Source organism: Scardinius erythrophthalmus (genome assembly GCF_964197995.2).
Source record: "Scardinius erythrophthalmus genome assembly, chromosome: 17".
NCBI classification, from domain to species: domain Eukaryota; kingdom Metazoa; phylum Chordata; class Actinopteri; order Cypriniformes; family Leuciscidae; genus Scardinius; species Scardinius erythrophthalmus.
The window spans coordinates 16,178,031-16,196,680 of NC_138237.1; the positions used below are offsets into that span (position 1 = coordinate 16,178,031).

Here is an 18,650-nt window from a genome sequence, read left to right on the forward strand (position 1 = left end):
TCATCTGAGCGTGTGTTTGTGTGTGTGAGTGAGAGTTTGTTTTGGTGGTGCCATATTACATTCAGCTACAGATAATATGCTGCCCTCTGTTGGACAGAGAGAACACAGGGCACTATAAAGTGCTGACTCGCCTACTTGAAAAATTCTGCTGAGACAGCTGCATAGGAGGAAGGTATACTGGCTTCATCTACAAAATTGTTTCTCAATACATAGATGCATTTTTCTCATAAGAGCTATATTGCGTTATCCGTGGGCAATGAGTTGATTGAAGGTGACCTTGGGAAAATGCATGCTGTGTAAGAATGGACAGGGGGGAGGAATAGTATTTAGTGAAAACGTGAGAAACTGAGAGGAAATGGGAGGGAGAGGCAGAAAAAATAAAAGAGAGGATAAGAAAAAGGTACTGACTAACTAATTATTAAGCAATCCTTGTGTCATTCGATCTCCTTGCTTTTGTACTCAGTATAGAGGTAGAGCCTTTTTTTAGAGAGAGAGAGTGTGTGTGTGTGTGTGTGTGTGTGTGTGTGTGTGTGTGTGTGTGTATTTATTTAAAAATCAGTAATAATAATGATGATGTTATTATTATCAATAATAATATCATCAATAAATAATAATACAACACCAGAATGTCCCTAGAACTTTAACCAAACGAAATGTAAAAGTAATTTTAAATACCACAAAACCATGTCTGAGACATTTAGGCCCGGTTTCACAGACAGGGCTTAGACTAAGCCAGGATTAGACCATAGATCAATTAGGACATTTAAGTAATTTTTATAAACATGCTTAGAAAAAAAACATTACCGATGTGCATCTTAAAACTAAAAAGGCACTGATATATTTTTAAGATCAGTCAGTGCAAGTTTATTTCAGTGGAAACAGCTCAGACTTACATTTTAGTCTAGGACTAGTCTTAAGCCCTGTCTGTGAAACCAGGGGTTAGACTATGTTTAGGTTATAATTTGAATAATTTAAGTTTTCGATTCCAACTTATTCTAAAATCATGACAAAAACTTGTTATGAAAGGCAAAAATTTAAGTGAAAATATGTATATGAATTTCAAAATTTGTTTTTAATGACAGCGGCACTCAAGCAGGTTTGTGTAAAACGTGATGATGTCATCCAGCATGATTTGAGAATGATGCGAAGACCATCATGAGTTTCAATAGACGAACATCTGACTGTCTGTACAAAGAAGTTACAATGTCAATGTCACTAATTTACTTATGTCAGGTGTGGGTTAAGAACTATGAGGACTTTAAAAGGGCTTTATTTTATCAAAAAAATAAACAGACAAAACTTAAACCTCAAGCAAGGCACAACAAATGGGCAAGGCTTCCACACGAGAAACATAGATGATCATTTCTCACAGGACCGAGAACAAAAGGAGAATAAATAGGGAAGGAAATCAGAGGGGTAACAAGAGAGAGAGTGGGTGGGGCAAATGAACCAATAAACAGGTAACCAGAGGACGGGACCAATGCTATAAACTAAAGGACAGAAGCGCCCAGATGTCAGAACCCTGACACCGAAACTGAACCAAGACTAGGCCGAAGTGTCAGGATCCAGAGACACCACGCCTCGAACACACAAAACAGACATGAGAGCACAGAGAACAACCCCAAAGCATTTAAACACAACACAAACACATTACTGTTAGGATCCTTCCTGTCACCAAACTAAGAACAACCTGACAACTTATTAACTTATTGTTAATAATCTTAAAACTTTCCATTACTTCCCAGGTTTACATTAGATTTCATTCGATTTTGGACTCGACATTCTGACTTTGACTAGCCTCATATTGCATCACTAAAGAAATGCGCTAGAGTTCTGAAACATAACGATATAAATAGGAGCTTCATTCTAAGGAGGAGTTTCTCTCTTTCATCCCACGTAGTTTATTCACTCTGCACTGCTTCGAGATCAAAGACACGGGAGGATCACAGGGAGCACTTCTCTCTCTCTCAGGACAGATCTGAGCTTTGTGCTCCTCCTCTGAATGTGTTTCACTCTGGGTGTTGTAGTGAAGGACTGTGCGTGTTCTGTTGGTCATGGCGCATTTGGCTAAACCTCACGAGATCGGCCCAAGTCCTTGATGAAAAGCTCTTTCCGAATGTCCCCAAGCATTTCCTGCAGTGTGAATGCAGGACTCTACTCTGGTCTCTGCAGATTCTTCTCATTAAATATTTAAAACTCTGAATGCTGCTATTAGTAATCGAGATACGCAAAGATTCCTTTTTCTCTCACCAAACACCTCCAAAAAAATCCACCAAAAAAAAAGTGTTGCAGAAAACTTCATGCTGCATACAGTTTAGAAACACTATTGCAGAGTTGAACACGTAATAATAATAAATAAATAAAAACTTTTTTTTTAAATATTACAAATTTGACTAAATTATACAATATTTTCCTCTAATGCCATGCTAACTGTTGTTTATTTACACAATTTTCAATAATAAATCAATTTTGTCAAAGTTGTATAAAAGATTATTTCTGATTGAGTATTTATTTATTTGTTTGGTTGTTTATTTTTTTATTTTAATACTTGTAATTTATTCTTCAATGCCATGCTAATTGTTATTTATGCAATTTGCAATAATAAAAAAGAATTCTGACATAGTGTTCCCCTGAGACCATCATCTGTAAGGAGTGTTTCATCACAGTTTTGAGTTTTATACAAGCTATTATTAAATATAAGCTATTATAAAGGTAGTATTTATGATTTATTTATTCATATTAATTTTTGTAATGAATTATTGTTAAATAGCATGTTTAATCTTTTTTTAATTATGCAATTTCCAATAATAAACAACTATTTATGACATTATAGTGTGCATCTGAGGCATTGTTTCCCATTGTAAGGTTCATTTCATTACAGCTTGGAGTTTTATACAAGCTTTTTTTTTGCGATCTTTCCATGCTTTCCATTTCCATGCTGAAGTAAATTTTTGTATAAATGTGATCAGTTTGCTATAGCTTTATTTCATTTTATTTAGGCTATTACATGCATCTTGTCCCACAGTATGTTAACTGATAGCAACTGATAGTGAAAGAAGTCACTGAAAATCATCAATAAGCAATTAAATGTTCATTAACTGTCAGTTTCAGTCTTTTCACAGCAGTCTTGAAGTGTTAATACAACCCCTCCTTAGCTCTTTCTATCTCTCTTTCCCTCTCACATTAAATCCTTCACTCTCAGAAAAAAAGATACAAAAGCTGTCGCTGTGGCGGCACCTTTTCAAAAGGTACACCTTTGTACCTAAAAAGTGCATTTTAGTCCCTCAAAGGTACATATTGGTACCAAACGGTACATATTAGTACCTAAATGGTACATATTTAGAACCCTTTTGAAGGATGCTGTCCCAGTGACAGCTTTTGTACCTTTTTTTCTGAGAGTGTTCTTGTTTCATCTCCTCTTTTACATTCAGTTGTTCCACAGGACCTCATTTGTTCACAATCTTGCATTACTCTCCTCAGATTCACAGCCAACGCCCAGCTTCTGCAGTACTGCAGTCTCTCCTTTTCCAAAAGTCTCACCCCTCCTCTTGATCACTCTCTAGTTATCTGCAGTGAGGAGGAGGGAGAGGAGGAGAGATGCCGTGAGGAAGAGCACACCTCGCGACTCACGCTGCTGCAAGGATCAGTTCATCACAATTCATTGCACCGACGGTCACTCAGGCACTTAGAGGCTTGTACATTTACACGGGAGCGTAATTCATAACCCACTGCACGCTCTCTCTAGCGCCGCTTGCATGACCGTCCTCCCTCAGGCCTCTCATTAATCCGAGCTCTATATCCCACTCACAGGAGAAGAGGCATGGTTCTCGGTTCTTCATACTGGGAAAAAAAAATTGGGGACCTAAGCTGGCCTATCACATCACAACATGTTGCCCAATGTAACTAACTTGCATGAAACATTAAACAAGGCTAAATTGCCACTTGCTGCAAAAAATATATCTTTTCAATAATTCTACCCTTTGATGGTTGAAGAAGAATTCAGTGATTTATTGAAGCATAAACTTGCATAAAACATTAAACGAGGCTGAATTGCATCTTGCTGCAAATGTTTTTTATTTTATAATATAAATATGATTTATTTATAATATAAAATAAATATTATAATCTTCATATACTATTAACTTATATTATTCTATTACAAAAACATTTAAATTTTTCACATAGAACCAGTGTCATTTTAGTATTGTTTATAGTATTTATTAATAATTAAAAGTAATTTTAAGCTTTTATTTTTATATTTAATTTAAGTTTGAGTGTGTTTATTAGTGTTTTTTTTTTTGATGTAGTTATTTAGTTACTGCATCTTTAAATAAAAGATGCAGTTATTTGTCTTTAATTTATTTTTATTTCACTTTTAGTTTTAGCATTTTTAGCACTTCAACTTTTATCTCAGTTTGTTGCCAAGGCAGCATTTTTAATTTTCGTTTTTTCACTTTATTTCAATTAACATAATGATTTTAACAGTTTTAGTTAACAACAACATTGTTGTTAATGGTCAGCCAGACCAGTTTTATAGGCCAGAGGTGGACAGTAACAAAGTACATTTACCTGGGTACTGTACTTAAGTACACTTTACTTGAGTATTATTTTTTTCTGGAAAATGTTTACTTTAACTTCATTTGAAAGACAAAATCGTACTTTTTACTCCACTAGGCCTACATTTCTGTCAAAGTCCTTGAGTAAAAAGTAGTAACGTCAGTCAGGGGATGATTTTGGTTGCAGGGGTTGCATTTTGGTTAGAAATGAAAGTCGGGTTGACTTCAGAACACGACTGATGTTATATTCTGACGTCAACCTGATTTTCATTTTCAGCGTTGGGTTTGGTCTTCTAAATGCGAATTTTGTCATTGTTTTGGAGCACACTAGCTTATAGATAACAGTAAGGCTGGCATATTCATACTAAAAGCCAAAAAACTTTAAATGGGACACTATTTGAGGGAATAGCCATTTGGGTGTCTGAAACCATTGTGGACGTTATTGAGTGCACTTATTCAATCTCACATTCAATCCCACTATCCTATAAATTTGATATTGATATGAGGGTAGGTAGGCAGGCATAGATTCATCAGACTTTTAAAAACGAGTACTTCTGTACTTTTACTTAAGTAAAAATCGGCCTTTACAACTTTTATTTGTAATGAGACGAGAGTAATGTTTGACCAGTAGTATCTGTACTTTCACTCAAGTAGGCAGTTGTGTACTTTGCTGGAAGCACTATATCAATAATCTAAGGACTGAATTGTCAACTATTCTGCGGAAGGGTTTTCTCATTCACGTGCCTCAACTCAACTGAGTACACATAGGTTTGAAATTGTAATGTGCTGCATTTACATATTTAGTGTTTTCATTTCATTATTTTTACTTGATTATCTTATATTTACATTGATTTGTTTACTTTGAGTACCTTTATTGTACTCTTAAGGTGGCCTTGGATAAATGTGCTCATTTTTACTTCTGCCGACATTTATTTCATTTTTATTTTTTTGCAATTGTGGTTGAAAATGTTGTTGTGCTTTCTGCTAAAGTTGGAAAATGTTCAACAAATATATATTTTTTGAAAACCACAGTGTTTCGGGGTAATGCATTAATAAGTAACGCGAATTACGTAAATGGATTTTTTTTTTCCAAGTAACTAGTAAAGTAATGCATTACTTTTAAATGTACAACTAAATATCTGAGTTACTTTTTCAAATAAGTCATGCAGGTAACTTTGTTTGCCCATTTACTGACTGTCACATCTCCTGTCGCCATTTTGAGAGAAATCTGGTGTGAAGTGTAAACATCATGGTTATTTTAGTTCTAGACAAAATGTGAGCATGTATTTACTAATCTCACAGAAACAGATTAAGTATTTCTCAAAATGATTAAAAGCAGTGAGATGCAAACTCAGAATAGTACGCAAATCTGCAAAAATTAAATGCTATAAGACATACTTCATACATTTAATCTCACTTTATTAACCAATGACTTTGTTGCTGACATTTGATAATCCAGTTCAACCAAACTAATAAGCAAAAATTACTTTAGGTTGTAACAGTGTTTAATTTTTTTATTGCTGAAGTAAAAGTGGTGAATTTTCTTCCTCTGCAATCCAGAATGGCAGCACAGCTGAAAAGTTTGAGCTGCGCCCTCTACTGTACAGGCGTGAATTTGCATTTTCTTTAGCCTGAGGTTTATTAATTTCGTTTTTTGGGGTGAAGGGGCCTTTACATTTGCCAAAAATATAACTGTTTAGCGTAACTAACTGTAACTGTAAAGTAACTAAGTAGCGCAATAATTTACTTTTTTACACATTACTTTTAAAAGTAACTTTCCCCAACACTGACAACAACAACACCGTATAGAACTGTCCATCTAAATCACTAAATAAAACACTCTTGTCTGCACACAAATATGTCAGTTTTGTGACAAATATGTCATTTTTATTTGTTTATTTTATTTTTACAATTTTTCTTTTTATGATTATAGGCTAAATTATAAGTTCGAATCCTGGGCAATTGCACTTAAATTGTCACAAAAATGACACATGTGATTGTGTTTATTTTGTGATTTTTGTCTTTTTTTTCTCCATGTTATAGTTTTGACAGGTGGCATAAGTTCACCGCCCATGGAAAAAGCCCAATGACAAGTCCAATCCTCGGATGCACTACCTCTATGGAAAGTAACTTAGAACCTGTTTCAGATTGGGCCTAAATTGAATCAGCAAAATAAAGAGCTATCAATGGAATGGAAAAAATGCTCAAGATATTTCAGATGTGATTAGAATGGATTGTGCAATTCTTAGAAACTCCTACCTGATAAAGACACATATTCGATTATAGAAGATTTCTCTGGAAATATATTGAGGTTTCCTATTTAAGAACAGGAGCATGCAAGAAAAATGCTTGGGCAAGTAAGGTACATTGAGGATATGAGCAAGCAGAAAGGAATGCAACGTCACCATCATTCAGATGTCCAATATAATGAAATACTATATTTATAGTAGAGAAAAATAAGAGATTTTATGAGCTCAGCATATGAAAGGCTTGATAACAGGGCAGGTTTAATGGATCAATATATTGTTGTCGCACTGAACAAGACTGTGCAAGGCTAACAAATCTGCTGTAATGTAATGCTGGGTACAAGTTGACCAGTCGCAGCATTAACATCATCCTGAAGCGCTCTGGAGTTGTTCTCAAGGGGCGTCGTAATTTAACCTGCATGTGAGCTTCAGCAGAATGCCGAGCAGGATACAAGAGAATCGGTTCGATACTGCGGAGTGAGAGTTTGGGTAGGCCTATACGTTACCTCTGTGCAGGTAACGTATAGTAAGGGTCAGCAAAAACACAAGCATCTTAATGGGAACAACATGAAATTCTCCAATGTGAAGGCCATGCGCCACTGAAACCCACCATCTCTCACCCTGAGAACAAACGCACTGCATTAAGGAGTGGAGACAGTTGTCTGACTGATGAAGCAGTACACTTGAGTGCAGTATTCATTTCACACACAGAGGGAAAAGTGATGGCATTATTCCTCTTGACAGGAAATATGGCTGTAATATTGAGTTTTTGACTGTGGCTACACGTTTCATAAAGGTTTGCTGAATTCTCGCCCAGTGCTTTGTGCCAAATAAACGCTTTGACTGATGCAGTGGCTGCCGCATATAGTCTCATTTTCCAAAAGAGAAGCCAACTTATGACAATGGGCAGTTTCATCATGAGATAAATGAACAATTACCTCTTAGCACATTTTTGTACTTATTTGTACCGTTAAAGCTGTCTTGATTATTATTTATTTCTCAAATAGAGGCCTATTATGAACAGAATACATGATCTAATGCTGGAATGCTCTGATAAAATACTCTAAAATGTTAACAATATACTGTCATGTTATATTTGTAGTGTATTTATTTTTATATAAAGTAGTAGTTTACTACTGGAAAATACAATTGGAAACAAAGTGTCATGTTGAAGTCTTCAATATATAAAACATAAACAGGTGTTCTGACAATATGCTATATTAGGATGTACACTAGATTGCAGGGTTTGAAGCCTTGTTAAGCCTTATCCTATCACACCTCATGAACAATGCAGCGCATTTTGACGAGATATTATTTTATGTGCTACCTACACCTTTTCAACGCATTTCACACTACTACATCAAAAAAACATCTTAGGCTACCTATGTTTTGGACAGGTCTGACTGAAAAAATTAGTGTTAAGTTCTGAGCTTCAGCACAAACTCCGGCCCACAAGTTGTTTACCATTCGGAATTTAGTCCTGTGCTGCCATCTAGCAGGGAAAGAAGGGTAAACATTTCAATAGTTCTTTTATGATGTGGGTTAGTGAACCAGGCCTACATCTTTTATTATTTAATTAACTCTATTGTTGTCCGTTTTATTATGTCCTGTTTGTGCGTTTCGTCACACAATCTTCCCATTTGCCTTCAATGAACTGATCGTGGAAGTTCATTCAATTTTAATCCTAAACTTTTTAAAAGGTTTAAGTTTAATCAACGGCTTTTAAGAGAATTTTTGTCAATTTCTGGCAAATATTTGGCAAAATATAATATTCCCATCCCAGCAAGTGAATTTGCAACTATGTTTGGCACCATTTCTTCTGGAATATTTAGTTTGAACAAAACAGATTAGATTACCTGCAACTCCCTCCCCTCTCACAAAAACACTCCCTTGTAGGACAAATAGGTTTCTCCTTTCATTGTAATAATTATAACAGATCAATAAGAGCACTTTTCCAAAAAGACACTGTTTCACAACCATATTTAATTGGATTTTGGAGTGATGTTGACTGGGAAAAAAATGGACTTTTGTCCAATTGCTATCTCTTAACAAACAAGGTCAAAGAAGTATCTTTTAAACTCCTCCACTACCTGCTAAACTTTATTCAAGTTTTAAAAAGAGATGAAAGCTGTAGCTTTTTGCAAGCAGGATGTTCTAGCAGAAGGGTATGTTTTATAGTATTTAAAAGTGAAGTGAGTCAATATTGCCCTCAAAAAAACATGTGCACTCTTATAGGCCGAATATTGCTCATACCTCCCCCTAGCAGTTAAAATTTTGTATCGTAGCCTAGGCTAATTGTATTGTTTGTTTTGATTTTTGATCAGTAAAAATTATTTATAATTGGTAATCATTTTTTATTAATTAACAAAAATGTAAAAATATTATTATTTTGGTATACTTTTTTTGGTGAAAAATTATTTATTATTGTTTTTTAATGTAAGCCACTGTGCGGCGCTACCGCTTTATCAAAGCGCTCGTTGCTACAGATGACGTTCCACGAAGAAACGAAAACGGATTTGTTCTCCCAGAATGCCTTTCACTTCCTCTTCCCTTCTGCGGCCTGAGAACGTAAGTGCCCATACGAATCCCACTGCAGCGATGTTCAAAATAATCCCTTTATATCAACACCATCAAAGACTTTTGCGTTCAAATATCACATCGACGTTTTTACTTATGTTGTATTTATCATTCTCAGAGAATATGACTTGTCGCCGAAGATAAAATCATAATGTTTTGTTATGTGAAAGATGATCGCCCGTGTTCTGCCATTTTCTAGTCTCGGACAGGGACTCTGTCTTTACATGAATGTGGCTACATGTGCTTTAGAGCTTACGAATGGAAAATATGATTGGATTGTAAACTCATTACATAATAATTGTAGCCAGACATAGCAATTTTTGTATATGAATCGATGTGTATATCATGCGGTGGCCACACTATTAGTGCTAGTATCCGTCTGTTTTATTTGTGTGGACTGTCATTAACGGTTGTTTTTTTGTTTGTCGAGTTTGGTTTCTGGTTTCCGCCTGTTCTAACCGTCTGGTGTGATTTGTTCTCTCCGTAGATCTCTGAAAATGGTCCGCTACTCTCTCGACCCAGAGAACCCGACTAAATGTGAGTTGGTAGCTACTTTGTAGCCTAATGGCTGTGCAATATTGAACATGGAGTAAGTTCATTGCTTTTGTATTCTACAGCATGCAAGTCGAGGGGCTCAAACCTTCGTGTTCACTTCAAGGTAAGACTTCAAGAGACACTGTCATTCATTGATGCTTCTGGAGCTGATAAAGTCTGTGTGGACACTTAAAGTACTGCTCACAGGTCATATTGATAATTACCACAGTGATGACATTAATAGGAGCATTTTTCCCCTCCCAAATTTTTGCTTGTAACTAAATTAATCACATTAAAAACTTTGTATTGTTGTGTAGAGAATTTTTTTGTTGCTTTGAGTTCAAATAATTATGTGGGTACAAATGTTGGTTAATTGGCATTTATAAAAAAATATATTTTAAGTTAATTGCAAAATCAAAAAAGTTTAATAGAGGCAATGGCTGCATCTGGGTTATTTTTGCCTACTTGTAGGCTGCATCTGAAATCGCATACTAACCTACTATATATTAGGTGAAAAGTATGTCCAAATTCATAGTACAGGGTGGGCCATTTATATGGATACACCGTAATAACATGGGAATGGTTGGTGATATTAAAGTCCTGTTTGTGGCACATTAGTATATGTCATGGTCACCACCCATCTTGAGGAGTTTGCCCCCTCACATATACTAATGTGCCACAAACAGGACTTTAATATCACCAACCATTCCCATGTTATTACGGTTTATCCATATAAATGGCCCACCCTGTACTTCTAAAAAAGTAGGTGGAAAGTACCCGGATGACCTCCTTTTGCCAAGATCCTGAAGTGTGCATATGAAGGACAGTTTACTATCCCATGAGGCCACAGGAGAGGATTTATGAATGGCAGTGAAGTGACAACTGACGCTGGTAGCTTGCATGATAATGACAGCATGGTGAATACAGTATGTCGGGATTACATTCATACTATATAGAACATACTTTTTTAGTGGTGAAGTAATTACTTATTAAAAATAATACCTACTCAAGAGTATGATTTAGGACACAGGCTTACTGTGAATTTGGATGTACTATTGTCACATGCTATTTTTCACCTACTATATAGCTGTGAAATGAGCGATTTCAGATGCAACCAGTGATTTATTTCTGTTTCCTTTGTGATATCGGTGCATTCTATTAATGCAAAAAGCTACTTTATGATCATTGTGTATTTCTTCATTTAAACGTAAGGTTAGAATGACCTATCATTAAATCTTGGCACTTGTACACAAAAATGAATGGGATTCTTACCTGTCAGCACTTATCAGTTGCACTCCATGCCTGAATAGAATAACAAATGCACTGTGGCTGCGATGATGACTACTTAGGACACCTTTTTATTAATCATGAAATGAATCAAATATATTCTGAGTAGCCACATTTGTAGTTTGTTAAAGTGCTGATTTACTTGAAGTGGACTTTTATTAATCGATGTCTTGCTGTTTCCCCCCTCAGAACACCCGTGAGACCGCCCAGGCCATCAAAGGCATGCACATACGCAAGGCTAACAAGTACCTGAAGGATGTGATGGTGAAGCACCAGTGCGTTCCTTTCCGGCGTTACAATGGTGGTGTTGGCCGTTGTGCTCAGGTGAGGTTTTGTCCCATTCATTTAAAGCTGCCTTTCAAAACTATTCCATCCATGTTGCAGTGATGACCATCTTAGGACACCTTTGGAGTTCACTATGAAAATTCAACTTATTCTGAGCAACATGTACAATAATGTTCAAAAGTTTGGGTTCTGTAAAAGTGTTTAAAGTCTTATGCTTCAGGCTGCATTTATTTGATGCAGGTTGCATTTTAGTCAAATTGGTAATATTGTGAAATATTACAACTTAAAAATAACTTTCTATTATTTTGATTTTGATACATATGTTAAAAAAAATGGATGTGATGCTAAATTTGTGGAAATTTATATATTTTTATTATAAGCTCTTTACTGTCACTTAGTATGGTCACTGTTCACTTTCTCAAATTGAATACATCCTTGCTGAATAAGTGTTAATTTCTTTGAAAATCTTACTGACCCCAAACTTTAGAACAGTATTATAGCTCAGTGTGTTTCAGTTTAAGATGACGTTTAAGCTTACAGGTGTTGTCGTCTTCTATTTTTTAGGCCAAGCAGCATAACTGGACTCAGGGACGTTGGCCCAAGAAAAGCGCAGAGTTCCTGCTCCACATGCTGAAGAATGCAGAAAGCAACGCTGAGCTCAAGGTAGGACCTCATCAACAATTAGACTAATGCATTTTCAATTCAACTTAGAATTGGGCAGCATTTTGGCTTCAGTTTGTGACTGTAATTTGGCTTGCATGAATGCAGCTTTACCGCTATTAGGGTGTTGGCTTTATTTCATCCCACATTGTGATCTTGTAGGGTTTGGATGTGGACTCTCTGGTGATTGAGCACATCCAGGTGAACAAGGCCCCAAAGATGCGTAGGCGTACTTACCGTGCCCATGGACGCATCAACCCCTACATGAGCTCCCCATGCCACATCGAAATGATCCTCACTGAGAAGGAGCAGATCGTTCCCAAACCAGAGGAGGAGGTGTCTCAGAAGAAAAAGGTAAGATTAATGTTCTTCTGAAGTAGAGTAGTTCACTTGGCTGTAATGATGACCACTTAGGACACCTTTGGATTAATGATGAAAAGAATGTACTTTTCTGAGCAGCCATTGTGCGTTAAATGGAGTTGTGTGGAGTTTCTTGTTGAATGCACATTAACTAATATTTGATTTCTCTTTGCAGATTTCTCAGAAGAAACTGAAGAAGCAGAAGCTTATGGCTCGGGAGTAAATGTAAATAAAGTCCAACGTTCGTACTACACATTGACTCTGCTCCTTTTCTTGTATATTCAGTTTTTTATTTTACTTTAAGGCATGATGCTCATGTCATTTAAAAGGGAAAAAATTGTCTAAGCAGTGTCAAACTGTTCAAGTGGTCCACTAGTGCCAAACAGAAATGTCAGTACTAAGCAAAAGTTGGGTTATTTGACAGGCAGAACACTAGAATTTAGTCAAATATTGTGTAATAAACAGTGCATTAAACAGAGACTTCATTCAATTTAAATCATTCTTCACAGTGTGTGTTGATGTGTGTACTTTTATCTTGTGAATCAAGATCTTTGAGTGTCCTTTGCCAAAAAGATGTCTTGTAGTGATTGGCTTGGTTGTTGGTTAAGAACCAGAGTTTGATATGAACCTTGATCGGGTTTAACTAGATAGTTAACATCCTTAAATAGTTACATTTAAATGCAGTCATTTAAATACTTGTCTAATAAGATGTTGACACATTATGCAGTCAGCGAAGTATACAACCAGAATAAGATATATTTTATGTAACAAAACATATTGACTAAGTATTTAAAGTTAATTAAAATGAGTCTTGCCTCATTTATAAACCGTTTTGTGTTTTTGGCACGACCTCCGTGCGCTTTAATACCAGAGGACATAACGCTAGGTTCAACATTAGAGGGCGCTGTAGCACCGCAAATCTGTCCATGTGAACAAAATAAAGGTGACAGGAGCTTTCTCTTGAGGAGGGACTCCGTTTAGGTCATGCAGGCTGTATATGGAGGTAATACAAAGGATTATTTTTTTCTGGACTTAATTTTATAGGATTTTTGCTATTTCTGAGTTTATTATTCCTCAAAAAGCACAATTTAATAGAATTATATAGTACTAATATGCGTTAGTATATAAATATTTGTAACTCAGTTTTATTTGTAACATAGTAAATCTATGAATCTCATTTGTGTAGATAGATTTTATGCAACATGCAAATATACGACAGTAATCGTGAATCAGGTCATTTTTTAGTGCAACAGGAGGGTTGCATTAGTGGCCACATCCTAGTATATGCTATTCCACTCTTTGACCACTAGATGCTGCAACAGTGCAGTTTACATTAGGTTATAAACCTTAGATGGAGTAAGATAGCAGAGAAAAGGATACATCATGACACAAAACAATTGTTTCCCTTTGGTTGTTTTGCATAACTTAGGCTATTTAAATAATATTCTGTAACAAGTCAGCCTCTTTATCTTTAATGGATTACTGATATTTTGTTTATTAGATTAATACAGCATGTGGCTTAAATGCACAGAGATCTACAGAACCTTTAAGACTGCGGCTGTGAGTTTCTAATATTTCACATGTATTCAGTTGGCGCTAGTTTATTCAGAAGAAACCAAATAATACAGTAATATTTGCCAATAATAACAAATCCAATAGCAATTTGAAGAAAAAAAAAGTGGCGGAAGGTTTTGATGAGAAGGTGGGAAATACATGTAGCCTGTACCGGGTGGAGCTCAAAGTTGTAGTAGGCAAGTTTATATAGCACTTTTCATACACTATGGGAATTCAAAGTGCTTTACACAGAAAGGAATTAAAATCATCACACAAAAAAATGCAAGGAAAATGAAAACAGTTATAAAATAAAATAAAAGAGAAATTATACAGTTATAAAATGAATTAAAAGAGTAAAAATATGATACATATATAAACTTCTCATCTGGCAAAACACCGGTGTATCTTAGTAAAAATGATAGTGTTTATTCAAGCTTCATCCTTCTGTGATTGCGTTGTGATTTATCGGAGTGTTTAAGCGCTGCATGTCCACAGAGACTTTTAAGCTCATAAGATATCCCACCGCCTCACATGACCGGCACGCATGCAGATGTCCCTTTATTTAAGAAATAGATCTCAAATTGACTACATTGATTTTGTCCCCTTTTTGTATTTAATAGTGGGTCGGATGGCAGCTCTTTTAATGTGCAAATGAGAACCAATGAGGACATACTCCTAAATTCAGTTCAGACAGAGGAACTCAGCTGACACGGAGCGCGTCACCGCCGGGCTCAGCCAATCACGTCCCACCGAGCCCCTCTACTTTCCCAGGCACGCTCTCAAAGTTTTGACTTTTTGCAGCAAAAGACAGCAGGTTGATGAAAATGTTTTATTATCTTCCAGATCTTCATGTGAACTACCCAGAAAGACTCTCTTTTTATTTATAGATTTCAAAACACTCTATCTTTTAAAGGACGGCTCTCTGTTGTAGGCTATGCCATATTTGCAAGCTCTGAAAGAAGGGAATGGATTTTGCCAGAGGAGATGGGTTTGAAGCTTCAGTACATCTGATTGGGATTTTTTTAGAGAAATTACTTTTTGTCTGAAGGCTTGAGATTGTGAGGTAGCCTAGCCGGGTTTTGTTTTTCTTTTCGGTAGGCTGTTCTGCGTTTGTGTTCACGTTTTTCTCCGGTCTCCACCGTCTTGCTTCTTGCGCAATATTTAGTTAAAGTTGTAGTTTCTTGGTTATGTTAGCGGTGGGGCAAATGGACGGGTCTCGCCAGAGCGCTTTCCTACTCAATACCCCACCTTTGGCTGCTTTACACAGTATGACCGAAATGAAGACACCCCTTTACCCAGCCTACCCGTTATCTTCCACTGGACCAGCATCCTCCACTTCACCGACAGCTACCTCTCCGAATCCAGGTGGTATCCCCGTGTCGTCCCCGGGGATCAAAACATCCAGTGGACTTTCAGCTCTCGGATCACACCATCAGTCCGCGGTCGCCACCCCTCACGGAATAAACGACATCCTCAGTCGCCCGTCGATGGTCACCGGAATGGCAGCGGCAGCGGCGGCATCTTCTCCCGCTGGGATCTTGTCCGGACTGCCCCGTTTCAGCAGCCTGAGTCCCCCGCCGCCTCCAGGGCTGTATTTCAGCCCCAGTGCCGTGGCGGTGGCTCGCTATCCGAAACCACTGACAGACCTGCCAGGCAGAACCCCGATATTCTGGCCTGGAGTCATGCAGAGCCCTCACTGGAGAGACGCCAGATTTGCATGTTCACCACGTAAGTGCGCGATTCATTCGCGATTAACTTTCTTGAAAAGCTGTTAGCGGTTGATTCGGCTACTCATCCAAAATATTACTTGATAACAATAAGCACAAACATAGCTAATCTTAGGGTATAATAGCTGATTTTTATTTGATTTTGCCCTCCTACAGATCAAAACTCAGTGCTGCTGGACAAAGATGGAAAAAGGAAACACACTCGACCGACGTTTTCCGGGCAGCAGATTTTTGCTCTGGAAAAAACATTCGAGCAAACGAAATATTTAGCAGGACCCGAGAGAGCGCGGTTGGCCTACTCTTTAGGAATGACAGAAAGCCAAGTCAAGGTAAGACAGTCCTAATAGTTTAGTTTATGCATGAGAGGGGAACACCTTGACTGACTTGTTTATTCATTAATTCAATAGCTATTAAAAAAGAGAATTCAACGTGGGATCGGCCTAATAAATGTGTTTATAACTTTTATACATAGGTCTACATCAATTTATTTCTCTAATGTAGGGTAGGCTACTTACATTTTAATGCAACGTTGCAAAAATAAAAAATATTTTCATATAGGCTATATTAATGTTATTCAGTCATGGAATTTTGTATAAGATTGCAATGTGCACCACTGCAATTTTTTGTTGTTGCAATTATTGCATTAAAACAATTTAATTTAATACCTCAGAAAACTGGTCGAATTGTATACCCGTTGATATAGGCTATTTGATCGAATATCTCAGCCTATTTATTTTCCGATTGGAATATTCACTTGAAGTGAAATTAGGAGGTTAGGATACAGATAGGCTATTAAAGAGCTCTGTTCAAGTAATATATATTTTATATAAGCCTTTTCATGCTTTAATTTGTTTGACACTGAAAAATGTTTTTGGACGACATGCTATTATAATTCCCATTTGGTATGCTGATTTTTTTTGCTGAAGATAAATCATAATTTCTGTGTGGATTAAAATCTCTTTTTTTAATTGTAAAGGTGTGGTTTCAAAACCGAAGAACAAAATGGAGAAAACGGCACGCGGCTGAAATGGCCACGGCGAAGAAAAAACAAGATTCGGAGACCGAAAGGCTGAAAGGGGCCTCGGAAAATGAAGACGACGACGACGACTACAACAAACCTTTAGACCCAAACTCGGACGATGAAAAAATAACGCAGTTACTGAAAAAACACAAACCAAACTCAGCTCTTATTATTCACACATCGGAAAACGAGAGCTCGTAAAGCGGAAGCGGGAGATGGGTTGTCAAATTCATCAAGAAGTGTCAAAAATAATACTGTAGGCTACTGTTTTTCACCAAGTTTGAGCTCTGGTTTGAGAGGAAGGATGCAAATCAGAGGAATATGCACTATTGGTGGAGCTGAACGTGCATCGGTGTCTGCAATAGACACGTTTCAACGTAAAGACGACGGTACATTTTTGTAAATTAACAGCGTGAGTTGTATCGCATAGGAATTATATTACTGTGAATATTTATGTGTAAAATATTTTGAATAGTAAACATGGCAGAATTCGTTCACTTCGCCTCAGTTTAATTTTTGGTTTAGGCATTTTCATATCATTAATTTGTATAGGTGCTTATCACCCTGAGTTATTTGATTTTTTTTTTTTTTTTGTCTATGGGTATAAGTTGCCTCAGCCCTTTTGGTCCTTAAAAAATAATCAACCATGGAAATATAGAATAATTTTCAGAGTTGACCACTGAAGACATAAGCGACAGCCTGACATGAGGCTCAGCCAAAAAAAGGCCATAACAAGTGTAAATATAAACAAACACCTAACCATATATTTGTAATATAATGCTAGTGTTCGTCTCCCAATGTTAGAATGTTTCTTTAATTTTTTTCATGATTAATTTATGATATTTTAAGTTTGTAACAGTGTTTGAATCCTGCAAAATGCGCCTTGCAGGTTGTGTATTGCACTTTTATTTAATAAAATGTTAAACATATGGGATATTTTTCTTTCTGTTATTATCAAATCGAATATAAATATTTTGTGAATAAACTACAACGAAGTTTTCAAGCATTAATAAATATGCTGGCCGATTCTTGATTAATTATTGAATCTTCGCTTCTGAAGTTGTCTCACTTTTAGTGAGTTATTGACGTGGCAACTCTTATTAAAATGTATTTTATATATAGTCCTATAAATATTTTGTATTGTTATTCGTTATTCGACAATATCAACACGGTGATCTGTTTCATTTCAGTTATTGAATAAACATGTTCTGTTATTGCTCTGTGTGAACACATTTAATTGTTTTAAAGACAATTACTCCGAGCTCTTGCATAATTTACTAGATTTTCGATGTATTTTCGTTCATTGAGAAACGTCGATGAAAAAAAGGACATAACTGGAGGGAAAATGAAAGTAATAAAGCGTTTGGTCTTCAGCTGATCGCGTCACAGCTTCAATATGTCAGCTGATTCGCGCGATTAGATCACCATGTTCTTTGGAAATTGAAAACCACTCAACCGATTTGTTCTCAACAAACCAACAGTAATTTTTAATTTATAAGGTGAGATGATGCACCGTGCACCGTTGTACTATCAGAAAATATTTTGAGCTGGTATTTTTTGAAGGACAGCAGGTCCAATGCTTCTCCACAGGTTATGAATCAATATGATTTTTTTATTTTATTTTTTTGATGCAGCATTATCTATTATGCTACATTTATCATTGTAGGCAGACCTACAGTTAGGCTACTACTAAAAAAAGAATTAAAAAGACACTATTTTTATTATTTCTACACATGCATTTATGTTTTTTGATTCGCAACTCAGATTATAGGCTAACATTAACGGTCCATAAAGGGTTGCCAAAAGAACGAAATGGTTTAAAACTGTTATTAATCTGGGGGAA

At 36.4% G+C, this 18,650-nt stretch overlaps 2 protein-coding genes across 2 annotated transcripts; both read left to right on the forward strand.

Annotated features, from left to right (window-relative positions):
- Positions 1 to 9,249: 9,249 nt before the first annotated feature.
- On the forward strand, positions 9,250 to 12,758 carry rpl17 (ribosomal protein L17). The gene is made up of 7 exons (XM_081390074.1): positions 9,250 to 9,370; positions 9,867 to 9,916; positions 9,997 to 10,037; positions 11,390 to 11,524; positions 12,050 to 12,148; positions 12,308 to 12,499; positions 12,681 to 12,758. The coding sequence occupies exons 2-7, from the start codon at positions 9,877 to 9,879 to the stop codon at positions 12,726 to 12,728; spliced, it is 555 nt and encodes a 184-aa protein (XP_081246200.1). The 5' UTR covers positions 9,250 to 9,370; positions 9,867 to 9,876; the 3' UTR covers positions 12,729 to 12,758.
- Positions 12,759 to 15,246: 2,488 nt separating this feature from the next.
- Positions 15,247 to 17,729, forward strand: nkx6.1 (NK6 homeobox 1; the record flags this gene model as incomplete). The annotated part of the gene is made up of 3 exons (XM_081390542.1): positions 15,247 to 15,787; positions 15,943 to 16,115; positions 16,763 to 17,729. The coding sequence occupies 3 exons, from the start codon at positions 15,247 to 15,249 to the stop codon at positions 17,006 to 17,008; spliced, it is 960 nt and encodes a 319-aa protein (XP_081246668.1). The 3' UTR covers positions 17,009 to 17,729.
- Positions 17,730 to 18,650: the final 921 nt, after the last annotated feature.

Coding starts and splice junctions, on each gene's coding strand:
- rpl17 (XM_081390074.1), top strand. CDS start 9,877: ATGGTCCGCTACTCTCTCGACCCAGAGAACCCGACTAAAT. Junction 11,525..12,049: donor GTGTTGGCCGTTGTGCTCAG/GTGAGGTTTTGT, acceptor TCTATTTTTTAG/GCCAAGCAGCATAACTGGAC. Junction 12,149..12,307: donor AAAGCAACGCTGAGCTCAAG/GTAGGACCTCAT, acceptor GTGATCTTGTAG/GGTTTGGATGTGGACTCTCT.